The 14,081-nt window shown below is 35.2% G+C and overlaps 1 protein-coding gene and 2 non-coding genes across 4 annotated transcripts in view; all 3 read left to right on the forward strand.

The window, feature by feature from the left end:
• Positions 1-7,519: 7,519 nt before the first annotated feature.
• On the forward strand, positions 7,520-7,655 carry LOC127425757 (U11 spliceosomal RNA). Its single transcript, XR_007894667.1, has one exon. It is a non-coding gene; the product is annotated as a U11 spliceosomal RNA (small nuclear RNA).
• A 3,685-nt stretch (positions 7,656-11,340) lies between these two features.
• The window catches only part of LOC127425694 (glucocorticoid modulatory element-binding protein 1-like), a 32,461-nt gene continuing 29,720 nt past the window's right edge, over positions 11,341-14,081 (forward strand). For both annotated transcript variants that reach the window (XM_051671922.1, XM_051671923.1), the window contains exon 1: positions 11,341-11,464. In XM_051671922.1, the coding sequence (XP_051527882.1) occupies positions 11,410-11,464 (55 nt within the window). In that variant the 5' untranslated portion in view covers positions 11,341-11,409. The remainder of the gene's footprint in view (positions 11,465-14,081) is intronic.
• On the forward strand, positions 13,040-13,281 carry LOC127425758 (U11 spliceosomal RNA). The gene has a single exon (XR_007894668.1). It is a non-coding gene; the product is annotated as a U11 spliceosomal RNA (small nuclear RNA).

The following is a 14,081-nucleotide window of genomic DNA, read 5'->3' on the forward strand; positions in this document are numbered from 1 at the left end:
TGCGACTGTTATTACCATCATTTTGGTTTCCTGTTTTATTACTATGGTTTTACTACGAATATCATGATTAAAATATGGTTACTGTTATAAAACCATGGTTAATTTTTGTAAGGGATGGATAAAGATATTGTGAGGAAATCCAAAATAATTGCGAAGGAGCGCAAAACTTTTTGCGAGGGAATGCAAATCTATTTCAGAAAATAAATTCCCTCCCGGAGTTCGAGGTCTGTGTCTTTTTCCCACATTCTTCCACACAGTGATTTGAAGGCTTGTTCCTGTCCTCTTAACGATGATTACTGTGGCAAATTGACATTCAGAGAAAATCTCTTGAAGGAATATAGTGATTACGATCTTATCTAAATTGTCCATTATCTTTTTCCACAAATTTACCCTCTAAGTTAGATTAAATTGAGACAACGTTAGACAACGACACACAAAATCAAATTTGCATTTGCATTCATGAGCTGGTTGGTAATAGGTTAGTAATTTCTGGGGAAAAAGGAAAGAATAAACATTCTCTCTGATTGATCAATAGCTTTGCAAATGTAATTTAGCACAACATTCTCTGATTCACGCTCATCCTCCAAGGAGAAATAACAAAATGGCAGGATAATTTAATAATCTCTGTCAGAACTTTGAGATTGGCCCAAAGCAGACTTCATACATCACCACACCCTGACCTCGTATGCGTCTTAACCATTAATCTTACAGCTTTGTTTACACATAGCATCATGAACTTTTACAACCTCTCATTTTGCCAATTGCCAGAGCTGATCTGCAGGTATTTCCCAATGGGTTCTGTTCACACTTGACCTCAAAACTGAAAAATGGCGCTAATTTTCCAGAAAAGGCTGTGTGAAAGCACCTAATGTGAATGCTGTTCCAAAAAGAAATTATGGTGACATATGAGATAATTTTGGCCAAATTCTCAGGCTACATTGCATGAATGCTTCATGGATATATTCACTCCCAGAATACTATTAAAAATATTTATCTTATTGAGCCAAATACAAATGTTATTTTGCAATTTTTACAAATTTAATATGCTAAAATCTTAAAACATATGTCGATGCGAGTGAAAACTCTGACCAAAAAGAAAACGAATGAAAACAGGCTTCTGTTATGAATCGTTGAACACTTCTGGAAAAGGTGGATAAGGTTCCTTGTCAGTTAGGATGTTGCCTTAGGCCACGTCCACACTAATCCATTTTAGTTTGAAAATGCATTCATTTGCTAGGTTTATGCCTCTCATCCACACACGAACAACATTTTTCAGAAATGCCCTTCATAACCGGTCACATTTACATTTGCACACTGAAATTCCTTGGGCAAAATACAGTCATTTCAATGGGAATCCGTGCAATCGTGAATTTTGCGCAATTTAATTCCACTGGTGAAGAATTTTCCCCTTGCATATTTCGTGTGGAGTTCAAGTTTGGTGAACTCTGACAAATGATTTCACCTCTTTGACCAACAGGCAGTTGCTTGGTTTGGCAGTGTCCTCCATGTGGGTCGGTGCTTTGTACACAGCTACACTGAAAATTCACAATGGACATGGATTTCATTTTAGTTGCGAATTTCATTTTAACGTCACTCTTACTCTTAAAGTGCAGCATTAAAAAGAGGCTGCTTGGCAATAGTTTTTTGCTGGTTTCACACACACTCAACATCCGCCTACACCTTCTTCACACGCAGTATTTCGCCATGCGAAAGTAAATGTGACCGCTGCCTATATAGACAGGATGGTAGCTCACTTGGTTTTGAAACATAAATATAGCTCAATACACACAATGCTCCATATATCTATTAGCAAGACTCCAGAGATTTACTCAATGGGTGACATAACCCCATAGACGTACATTGAAGGAGGGACCCAAGTCATGTTTAGACATCAGAATCTCATATAGTGGCCTCTTTTGACTTGGGCTAGGAAGCAACCACCTAGTAATGCCCTAGCAACCACTAAAGACCATAAAGATATTTTACACCTAGCATAGCATAGCTGAGTGTCTGAGTCATGTGCTGTCGGCTTTACTGGGTGTTTATATGCATGCATTTCTGTATAGCTGAACATATTGTAAATAGCAGGTCACAATGTACTTAAACAAGTCAGGTGAGGCTTTGGTGGTAGCTATTGGTTTGTGTGGCTTAACCACAGGTCAGCAGCCTTTAAAAACACAGTTGTAAGGTCTGGGTTTTTTTCATAAATAACTCAAGGAATAGAAGGTTGTGAAAGCATGAAAGAGAGGAATGTTTCCTTTTTTCTGGAACATCAAAATTAGAATTCTGCCAAATAAATCTTTTGTCAATCTGATTTTATGTACAAACTGCCAAAAACTTGACGGATTTACTTGTAGGCCTGCACAGAATCTGTGCCCATAGAGTTCTAATGCCTGTCAGTCACAACATTCTGCACTTCTCCCAATCCTTGTGTGTTTGTTTATTAAATATTTTGGTTAATCTGATGATGCTTTCAGCTAACAATAACAGTGCATTATGGTATAGTATTTAAAACCATTTTTCAGAATTCTGCAGGTTTTTACAGAGCTCCTTAGGGGACAGGGAGGGAATTTTGTTTCTGAAATAGTCTTGTGTCCCCTCACAATAATTTGAGTTCCCTTGAAATTCTTGTGGGTTCCCTCACAATACCTTTATCCATCCCTTATGAAAAAAATACCATTGTTTTATTACAGTATTATACTTGAACTCAGGTATTAGTAGTTCAACCATAGTAACCACAAATTTTTACCATGGGTTTACTACAGTAACCATAGTTGGCCTATGATAATTATAGTAAAACCATAGTAACCACAAAATTTGCCATGGTTTTATGACAGTTACCATATTTCAACCAAAATATTCCACTGTAAAAACTGATTTTGAGGTTTAGTTGTATCAATTAGCTTTTTTTGAGTTGACACAACTAAAATTTCATGCCAACTTAACTTTAGTTTTGATTCTATCAACTTGTACTTAAATTGGATTAACAATCGTATTTGCCATTTCAACTCACTTAACAAAGTTGACTGAAAAAGCAAAAATTTGCCAGCTCCCAGCATGCATTGCAGCATGAATAAATTATTTGTGCTGTTTTTGTATTACTGTTATTTAATAAGTGTAGGGAGATGTTAAGAGCTTACATTTAATTTAATGGTGTTTGTTGAGTTACTCAGGTTTGTGTTGAAAACTGTGCATCACATTCAAGCAATTGGATGTCCAGCTTTTGTTGGCGTTCATAAAATTATTTAATTAGAACATAGAACATCAAACCTTTAGGTGCTGCAATGCATCCTGAGTAGCCTTGCGTGTCATGAACAAATTGCATATATGAACAAAACCTGTTAAATCCAGAAAACTTAGAATGCACAGTTTTGTCAATGGATTATTTAGTTGTCTTGACAAAACTTCTTAAACTGAAAGAAATTGTTATTTTTTGTTAGTGCTGTCAGTAGATTAAAAATTTTAATCTCGATTTTGAAAATGCTGAAATTTGACATCATTTATACTTCTTTTCCTGACAAAAAGCATTTATTTCCATTTTAGGAAAGAAAACAAAAAAATATGTAGCAATATAATGTTTTATTACATTTTCCAAACAAAGCCTTCCACAGTATAAAGATAGAAATGCACTAAAATAGCACCAATTCAAGTAACATTAAATGTTTCCCAAAGTCTAAGTGGGAGTTTGACTAATTGAAAGAACTTGTCCCCACATAGGTTGCATATTCATTGCAGTGGGCATTAAATCCCTTAAACTCTCATCCTCCACAATATTAATCTGCCAGTAGACCATGGCTCTCTTCTTTGTTACAGTAATCCTGAAGCCACATTCACGATTTGCGTCAGAGTGTCAACAATAGCGTCAATCGTTGCTTTGAACTCCACATGAAAAGCGCTTGAAGGCAAAAACGTCTCATTTGGCATTTTGGTGATATTTAAGACTTGGTGTGCTTCTTTTGTAATTAAAATGCACCTTAAATAGTCTGAAAAATACTTGATTTCTGTCACAAATTCCATCTGTGCTTGTTTTGTACAACAAATAGCATTTAGAGCTCCTTTCCCCATCACTTTATCACTGACACTGAATCACTGCTGTGTTTGTTTGTGGTGTGTGCATCAGTGTAATGACTCCGGGTGGACACATTACAAAGCTTCTGCCCTTCCAACCAGTGTTTATGCTGTATTAACTGTAAACATGTTAATCGTGATTAAGAAAAATTAACGTGTTGAAATGTTTAATTTATTGCATGCGTTAACGTGTTAATTCTGGCAGCTCTATTTTTTGTTAATGTAACTTGTCTGAATCAATGCAAAAAGACAACTAGCTTAAGTTAAGTTGAGTGAACAGTTGTTTTTTACAGTGTAGTAATATCATGGTAATAGTACAAGAAAACCATAATATGGTAATAAAAATCATGAACATTCTGCCAAAAAACATGGTTACTACAGTTTTACTATAGTAACACCATAATTAATTTGTGGTACAAGTATAGTTTTTAAAACCATGGTATTCACCTAAATAAAATGCCCTTACAAAAATTAAGCACGGTTTCACTATAGTTAACCTGCAGTAACCATTACTGTAGTAAACATTTTTTTGGTAAAAGCCATGGTTACTGGTAAATCATGGTTTATTTTTGTAAAGCTATTGCAAACCGAAGATAACTGTGAGGTAATGCCAAACTATTCCAGAAATTAAATTCCCCCTTAGGTTTCCCCCAAAATCAGCATAAAATGTGAAAATAGTATGCAGATCCCATGTAGGTCTAGTACTATGTAACAAATCATGTTTCTCCTGATTCATGTTGCTGTAGGACAATCAGGTTTCATTGCTCAATTTAACTCCTTTATTGTGAAATGGGGAAAAAATAAATAAATAAAAAATCATTAAATAAATGGTAATGGAGTTGCAGAAAACAATAGACTGTACAATAATGCATTGGCTTCTCTTCTCAACATACACTTGAATGTTTCAGCAAACGCAGGGATTATTTTGTACAGGTTTTGTTAACATCTAATACCATATATATGCTGTATTTTAAATGCTCTATTAAATTCTGTGCTTTACCATCTATTCCACAGGTTCTGATAAAGAATGGTAGCAATGGCTGATTGTGTTAACATTTTAAATAATTGCTTTTATTCAAGTCCAAATATTTTTTTTTCTTTTTTAGGAATTAATTAAGTTTACCAAGACAAATGTGAAAAGAGTTGTTGAATGCAATGTTGTCATAACTTAAAATGTAGAGTTATAAAAACTGCCATGGATTGATCTTGTTGAGATTACTCAATTATACAAGTTTTTGTTGGCTGCACTTGTGATAAGTTATTGAATTTAAAAAAAAAATAAAAATATTCAGCTGAAATTAAAAATATAAGCCAAGAGAACTATGTACATCAGGCTCAGTTATTTGGATTCCCAGCATGGACTTGGCATGAATAATTATGCAAATTGCAGTGTTACTGTTTTTTTTTTTTTTTTACTTGTCACATAAGAATAATTCAAATCTTTTTTACTCAATGATGTTTGATGATTGTCACCATCATTGTGATTTGCGTCATTGTGTGACACATGCGTGTCTCTTTGGTAAGTTTGAAAATGTTTGAGAGATTGGTCTTTGATCATTAACTGGTCTTTTGTTGTCAAATGGTTGTGAATAACTGTAACTACTTTTATGGGAATCACAAGTATTAAAATATAGTATGAGTATTAACTTGAATGAGAGTTTTGTTGATTGAGATAAGAATGTCAAGTTTTTATTTAAATTAAATTTACATTAAGTTCATTTAACGAGTTATATTGATTTAAGTGAGCAATATGTTCTGATTAAACTTTCCCTTTAAGTTGACACAACTTAAAAATTTAAGGCAGCACAAACACTTTTTAAAGTATTTATTATTTTATATTTTTTTACAGCGAGTGTGGTCAGACATTTATTTTTATGACTAAATGCTTTCTTTACACTTAGACATTTTAAATGCTAATGATTTATGAATATTGGTCCCTTTAAAAACTTGGTAATGTTTAAAAGGGTTAACAAATATAAATAAGAGATTCACAAATAGACTGAAATGACAAGATGGCCGCACTTGTTTTTTGTTCTGGCAATGTCTCTGGTTCTGGTCACTGAATGGTTTTGCACAGTTTCTATGGTAACTGCATTCATTCAATGCAGAAATATGGCATATTTTAACTGCACATTGTTCCTCGAGTACTATTTATGTCGACTGATCATTTCATTTTAAATTTTGTTCTAATATGGAGGTGCCAAAAACAATTTACACGCCCCCTAGTGGTCATCACAGAACTGCTCGAATGACCCAATTTTGAGAAAAGGGACTGCAGGGAAATAAATCGCAATGATATTAAATAGCTAGTGAAAATTAAATAAGATTATTGTGTATTATAAAATATTTCAGGACAACAGCAGGATTTTCATTTGTAACCCGCTGTTAGCACTGTCATCAACACACTGTTCAATTAGATCATATGTGAGGTATTTAGGGGCATCACAGACCTGGATGGGAATAGGAAGATGTATTGCACATTTTAGGTGTTCAATCAACTGTAATGGATGCTAAAGCCAATAGTGATGATGCACATTAGCTTCTGGGCAATGTAAACTGTCAGTATATTTGCATTGTGATTTGTCATATATAATGTACCTCCATTACATTTTAATAAAAGCGGGACTTTGATCTGTGTTCTCATAATCTCATGTGGTATGTTTAGTATAAAAGAACAGCAATGCAACACGAATCAAACATAAGATTGTCTCCATTATATAAATAGATGGTTTTATAACCCCATACAGAAATCTGATATAAAGCCATCTTTGAACGTGTGTGTGTGTGTGTGTGTGTGTGTGTATGTGTGTATGTATATATATGTATATATATATATATATATATATATATATATATATATACATACATACATACATACAATTATAGTTAATATATCTGAGCAAACATGCACATTTAAATTCCACTGGGATAAAATATTTTACATATATGAAAACGGTCATTTTTGGTCAATTTCACACATACAGTCTAAAACAAAGTTAGACTAGATAAATTGTAGTTTAGATATTTTCATTAAAGTAGAAGTAATAAATAATTATAAACAGTATATCTTAATAATCATTAACGTGTGTAATGAATGATATCACTTTTTTATATCGCGTTTTTCACAGCTAGCCAATCAGAAGACACAAACAGAGTATCTGGGGCTTTTATTGGCCCAGGTGCTTGTCTATCGTTACCGGTACCGCCCACATCCCATGATGCTTCACTTTAGATCACACATACAAACAAATTTTACGATTTTTAACCATATTAATTGACAGATAAATACAAAATTGAGTACCATTCATCATCTAGTTAAAACTACTTTAAAACTGTGATGTATATAAAAAGAATAGCAGATTTTGAATTTAGAAAGCAAAATTATTTGTTACCATCACTGACATGCTCTGACCATTTCAATGTAACCTCCAGTCTTTTTCTATGTTGCTTTAAAAAGGGCATCTGCCATGTTTGGCATAGTTGTGGAAGGGACACTCTGACACAATTACGGAATCGCTATCAAGAGATTTCGGATGCAGAATTTTTGGTACTCGGGGCTGCTAATGATCGTTTGTCTTGGCGCCCTATTTAATCATGTCAAATATAAGTGATACATATTGTGTGTGCGGTGTTACTTCTAAAACGAAGTGCTGTAGATTTGGGTGTGGTTATGAAGCTGGTAAGTGCTCACCCAATTGTTAATTAGGTTGGCTTGAAAGAGCCAAACTACTGATCTACAGTTTAAACGTAATATTCTTTTTCTGAGGCTAAAATGTCTAACCCTAACTCCTCCTAGAGCTTTCAAGCTACATGCACCAAACTCAAATTCAAATCTGAGCCACCAACGGAAGGCATAAACATGCTTTAGGCTGCTCTTCTATCAAATCTCTATTTCTGTCTGTCACTTAATATGCTTTGGGCCACTCTATCGAATCTTTATTTCAATATATATATGTATATGTATATGGAATATAAATGAAAGAAAATGAGCTGTATGTAATGGTGTGGGTTACCTTACAGGTGTAATTTATTATATGTATTTGGGCTTCTGTATATGTGATGTTTTTCTCTTTTCTATATTTATAGGTGTTTTTCTAGATGTTCTCTATTTTGTTGATTGTCACTGGTTGTGATGTCATGGTCATCAGATGTGTGGTCATGACATATTTTAAATTTGGTGCTGTTGCACTCTGTTTGTAAATGCCTGATGAAGGTCGAGTCACCGAAACGTTGCTGGATAAAATTTTATACTCTTTGCAAGCCAGGATAGTGTGCAGGACTTTTTTTTCATTTCATATAATATGAACTAAAAATGATTTATAATGAATAACAAATAACAAATTTGACCAATAATAAACAACCTGTTCCAAATGACCTTCTGATTGTTTATAAAAAAACAGGGTTAACTACATAATTAAATAAAATTAGCTTGTTTGAATTTAATAATTAAATTATTAATTAAATTAAAAATAAATACATAAAGGAAATGTGGTTTCAAAACTGCACACGCCTGGACTTCTTTGTGGCAAAGTCATCAATGTCATTTATTTCATATATTTAATGAATAGTTCCATTAATACTCTTAATTATGGCTATAAAATAAAAACAGAAAAGATCAAATGCCATTAACACTCATTTTTATACTACACTTCACACTTTCCAGTCCTCCTGTGGTGCCCAGGTACTTTTAATGACAAATGCTCCTTTGGCTGACATTTGCTTGTCACTTTTAGTACATTTAGTAGTTTTTTTCTGATTTTTTTTGCCATTGACATGCAAGTGCCAGCTTTACAGGTCACATTAAGAGTATCTGATGGACCGAGTTGTAACATTTCCATCATGGTCTATTTAGTATCAGTCATAGTAATTTCCCTGAAACGTAGTAGCCTATATTTGATGTTGTCTCGATATAGTCAACATTTTCAGTTAAAAATGACAATGTGTGGCAATGTGAGTATGATAAATAGCTGTTCTACTGAATAACTTGCAGAGCTGGAGAACGTACTTTTAAAAGTGCACTTACGTTATTGATTTTGTGCGAGCTAGATGTCAAAAAGTACTTTGAAAGAGTGCACGCTCTGTTGTGATATGGTCCTAGCTGTAGAGAGCACATCAATATGAAGACAAAGCCACATCCCAGACATTTTTAGCCAATTTTGAAATCCCGGCCAGACACTTTTTTCTAGTCAGAAAAGAGGACAAGTCCTGGAAAAAATGGCGCATGGTCATCCTATCGCTCAACACAGGGGTAGAGGGGCACACAGTCGTCATGAGAGGGCGTACTTCTGACCAAAAAAATCAATAAATCCTCTTGTGCGGCACCCCTCTGTAATTTTGCGCCCTAGGCAACCGCCTATGTCGCCTATGCCACTGGCCGGCCCTGCTACAACATAAATAACACACAGTCATTCCTCAAATGTGAATTTTGAAGCTGCCGTGTTTGTTCTTCTTCGTAGTATGTAATTAAATACAGCTTCAAAGTACACTTTTCTGGAATGACTGTGTGTCATTTATGTTGTAGAACCAAATGTCCACGTATCGTCAATAATGTTTACCACAGAACTTATCTTACTCCCGCATCCCATATCAAATCAATACGGGAAGCGATTTGTCCCATCAAGCTGGTCAGATGGCGTCACGGCGAAATTGTTCCAGATCATTAATTTAACATTGATATAAAGCCCTGTACACACATGCAGCGACTTTATCGCCTGATGTCACAAGTCTCTGTTCTATGAAGTCTCCAGTGGACGTTTCTACTGCTGTTGCTCTAAAGTTGTTGGTGGACTGCACATCTGACCATGTCTTTTGAAAATATGATCACAGATGAGATGTACTATCGGTAAAACTAAGATTTATTTCTAATTTGACAATGAATCAGTCTTCTTGTTCCTAAAATACACATTCTGCGGGGGAGAGTGTTTTATATGAACTGCAGCAGTGCTCATTGCATCGTATCATTAATAAAAGATGAACTATGTATGAATCAAACTCAGACTGGTGACAGTTTCTTTTCCACGCTTCATTTTTTATTATATCCATGTATGTTGTTGCAAACAAATCACAGAACACAACACTCAGACTAGACAATGCTCCGTCTAGTCTGCACTCAACTCCATTATCTCAAAGGAGACAGATGACGTGAGCTCCAATGTACACACTCTTCCCTCCTATTGGTTGTTGCTCCTGAAAGTCATTCCTCATTTGCATAAAGTTAAACTTTTCTCAACTTTGTTGTGTCGCTCGCCACTCCCACATCTTACCCTACAGAAATACTCAAACCAGCCCGTGTGGCACCAACAATCATCCATGCGATTATCTAATCAGCCAATCGTGTAGCAGCAGTGCAGTGCATAAAATCATGCAGATACCTGTCAGAAGCTTCAGTTAATGTTCACATCAACCATCAGATTGGAGAAAAAAATGTGATCTCAATGATTTGGACCGTGGCATGATTGTTGGTGCCAGACGGGCTGGTTTGAGTATTTCTGTAACTGCTGATCTCCTGGGATTTTCACGCACAACAGTCTCTAGAGTTTACTCAGAATGGTGCCAAAAACAAAAAACATTCAGTGAGGGGCAGTTCTGTGGACGGAAATGCCTTGTTGATGAGAGAGGCCAACAAAGAATGGCCAGACTGGTTTGAACTGACAAAGTCTACGGTAACTCAGATAACCGCTCTGTACAATTGCAGTGAGAAGAACAGAAACTCAGAATGCTATTCTGAGTTGTGGGTTGGTGCAGTTTTGGCGGCATGATGGGGACATACACAATATTAGGCAGGTGGTTTTAATGTTGTGGCTGATTGTTGTATATTGAAACGTTTTGGCATAGATTACCATATTCATGTACCATATCGTGTTTACATGGTAGCCTTCGACCAATGAATTTCCCCAAAACATTCCAGTTGTTCATACATCACTGAATGGGGGATTATGTTGAATCATTTCATAGAGATTGGGGCAGAGTTCCATTTGTATGTCCAAATATACGTCTAGTTCCAAAGTACCAATATTTGGAATTAGTAGATTAAAAAAAAAAAGTCTGTTAGCAACATATTTAAACAGCTGTATAAGCATTCACAAAGAGTAATATTTAGCTGCTGAAATATTTCAGGGCAGAATTATAGAACACTCACTACAGACATTTCCAGCACTTTTACGATTTTACACATTTCCGTGAATTTTACAAGCCTGGAAATCTCCATTTAAAAATACTTAAGGTTTCCCATGGCCCTGTGTTTGATAGTTTTTAGTGCTGGTGTGTTGCAGTCATGTCTCTCATGGCTTCAGCTAGACCAGGGACGAGCTTCAGCAGGAAGTCTAGCTCAACAAACTGCGCATGTTCATTCAAAGCCTCTCACTATGTAAGGATGACACCGACGGCGATCTAAACGGTAAGGCCGATCCAGCTCGTTTTCATTTTCTTAAACGTAACCGAGGCGCGGACAACTTCACCCGCACGTCGGCTTGAATTTTCCGTTGCTCGGGCGTCGACGGCAGCAGCAGCCCCCCTCGAGTGGCGCAGAAGCGTCTGCTCGTTTGTCTATGTGCGTCCCGCCGCACGGGCTCACGTCATGAGAACAGAACACCGCGACGCCAGAGCGTCATTTATAAACAGTCCGCCCGGCTCGCCGAACACTTTCATCAGTTAGTTGAGATGCGCGAGGTGTTTGTGAATGTGACGTATGTTTGCAAACACGCAGTGTCTCATAAAAACAATCAGAGTGTGAAATGACGCTGTGTTAGCATAGCACGCTAACACATAAACAGGCACAACTGAGTGAAATGAAATGGCGCATCACGAAGAGCTAATATGCTAACTTAATTAGCCACTGAACATAACAGAGTTCTTTCAAATTTACAGTGGTAAATACATTTTCTGTCAAACTACCATGGTAACTGTTAAATCATGAATATTGGATCTTCTTCAAACGGTTTAAGAATATTTGTCATTTTGTTTAATTTTTTTTTTTGTATTTAGATGTCATCGGTGGCTAATATAAAGTTGCCTCTATTTTAATAAAATAATTATGGTATTTTGACGGAAACCGTGCTTCGAAAGGTGATTATTTTTTTTTTTGTTGTTGTTGTTTTTGTTAGTGGTGATGGTATGATGGTACAGTAATAGTATCAAATTCACCATGGTAACCATACCATAAATAGCATAGTTGGTACATGTATTGTTTCTACTTTGAAATCTTAACAAATTGACTTAGGATTGTCTTTGAAAAGTATTAGAATATTTGTTATTTTGTTTAATTTCATACTTGGATGTCAGTGGTGGCTGGTAACAAGTTACCACAGTTTTATTTGAGTAAATATATTATTTTGGTTCATACCGTGATTACAATGGTAAATGTTTGTAAGGTGTGGAGGTTGAACAATGATGGTATCAGATGGTACTTTGATTTATACCATGGTACTGTACGATCGGCATATTCATGTATGGTATTCATAATTAGAAGAATACCATGGCATTGGTATGGTACATGTTCAAATAATAATTGTGGTACTGTTTGTGTATTAAAAGTTTAATGTTTAACAGTACACACACTGCATAATTCATTAATATGAACCAATCCATACATTTTTATTTCATAATTGCACATTTGTTTAAATATAGTGACATGTGAAAAACTAGACCAAGTGTGAGTGATTCAATTGAACTAATTTCATTAATTTTTACTCATAGATCAGTTTTATATCTCAGAGTAATTAGCATTCACTGGTTGTTAAACATTTTCTTTGGGTAAAAATCTAAATTAATATTAGAACATTTTCCACCTTTGAATAATGACTGGTTGTAGACTGTCCTAATCATACACTTTCAATCTTTTAGAATTAATTGTATGGTTTAACGAGGTCTACTGCTCTGTTTTTTATTGTTGTATGGGCTCCATTGTATAAGTTACACTTATTGAGATACCTGACCCTTTTAATGGGTCGTACAGTTGAGAAAGAAGGAGTTTTAAAAGGGCATCTGCTGTGATTGGCATAATTGTGGCAGGGAATTTCTAACACAATATATTTGTATTTTTCTTTATCTTTTTTATCCCCTTTTCTCCCAATTTGGAATGCCCAATTCCCACTACTTAGTAGGTCCTCATGGTGGCGCGGTTACTCACCTCAATCTTGGTGGCGGAGGACAAATTTCTAACACAATTACAGAGTCGCTATCAGGAGATTTCGTACGCACAATTTTTATAGGCCAAAATATTAAAGGATTAGTTCACCCAAAAATGAAAATTCAGTCATTGTTTACACACCCCTGTGTTGTTTTAACCCTATATGACCTTTTTGTGCTCAGTGATGTCATAAAATGGCAGTTTATGGTGACTAGCTCTCAGGGGTAGATTGGAACTAAAAAGTGGCCCTGGACTTTCTGGCCCAGAGCGGCCCACCAAATCCGGCCTGCAACACACCACATCATAACGCACCGGCTTATTGATTTAATTTTCCGGCTCAATTTCTAATTTTTGTGTTGAAAAAAAAAAATAATAATAATTTCTATTGACTGCTAGTCATGACAACGAGCCCCACCAGTGCAAAAATTGTTATAACTTTAAAACATAAATCCACTGTAAATGTGATGAGTGGATTTTTTAGAGAAAGCACTAAAAATAAGCACTTTATAGCTCAGACAAATAACATGTCAGAAAACTTTTTTTCCCAACATACAGATATTAGGTTAAAATGTACATGAAAGTACAAAGGAAAGTGTGTATTTTAGGTGCTGTGACAAGTCAGCTTTCAAATTTTTTCTAGAAGTGCAAATAAACTATTGTCTTAGATAATATGAGGTTGTGGAAACAACAAGTATAATAATAATCTATTATACGTATATGTATATATAGTTATACAAGATAATTTTTTTTTGTTTAAAATAGATGAAGAAAGTGTCACACAGCAGGACACTGATGACAGTGCTTAAAATTTCATGTCAATTACTCACATAACTATGTGTAAATGTTTATTTAAAAAAATAAATAAATGAAAACAAAGTTGGCTAGA

Source organism: Myxocyprinus asiaticus, chromosome 34 (assembly GCF_019703515.2).
Source record: "Myxocyprinus asiaticus isolate MX2 ecotype Aquarium Trade chromosome 34, UBuf_Myxa_2, whole genome shotgun sequence".
Lineage (NCBI taxonomy): Eukaryota > Metazoa > Chordata > Actinopteri > Cypriniformes > Catostomidae > Myxocyprinus > Myxocyprinus asiaticus.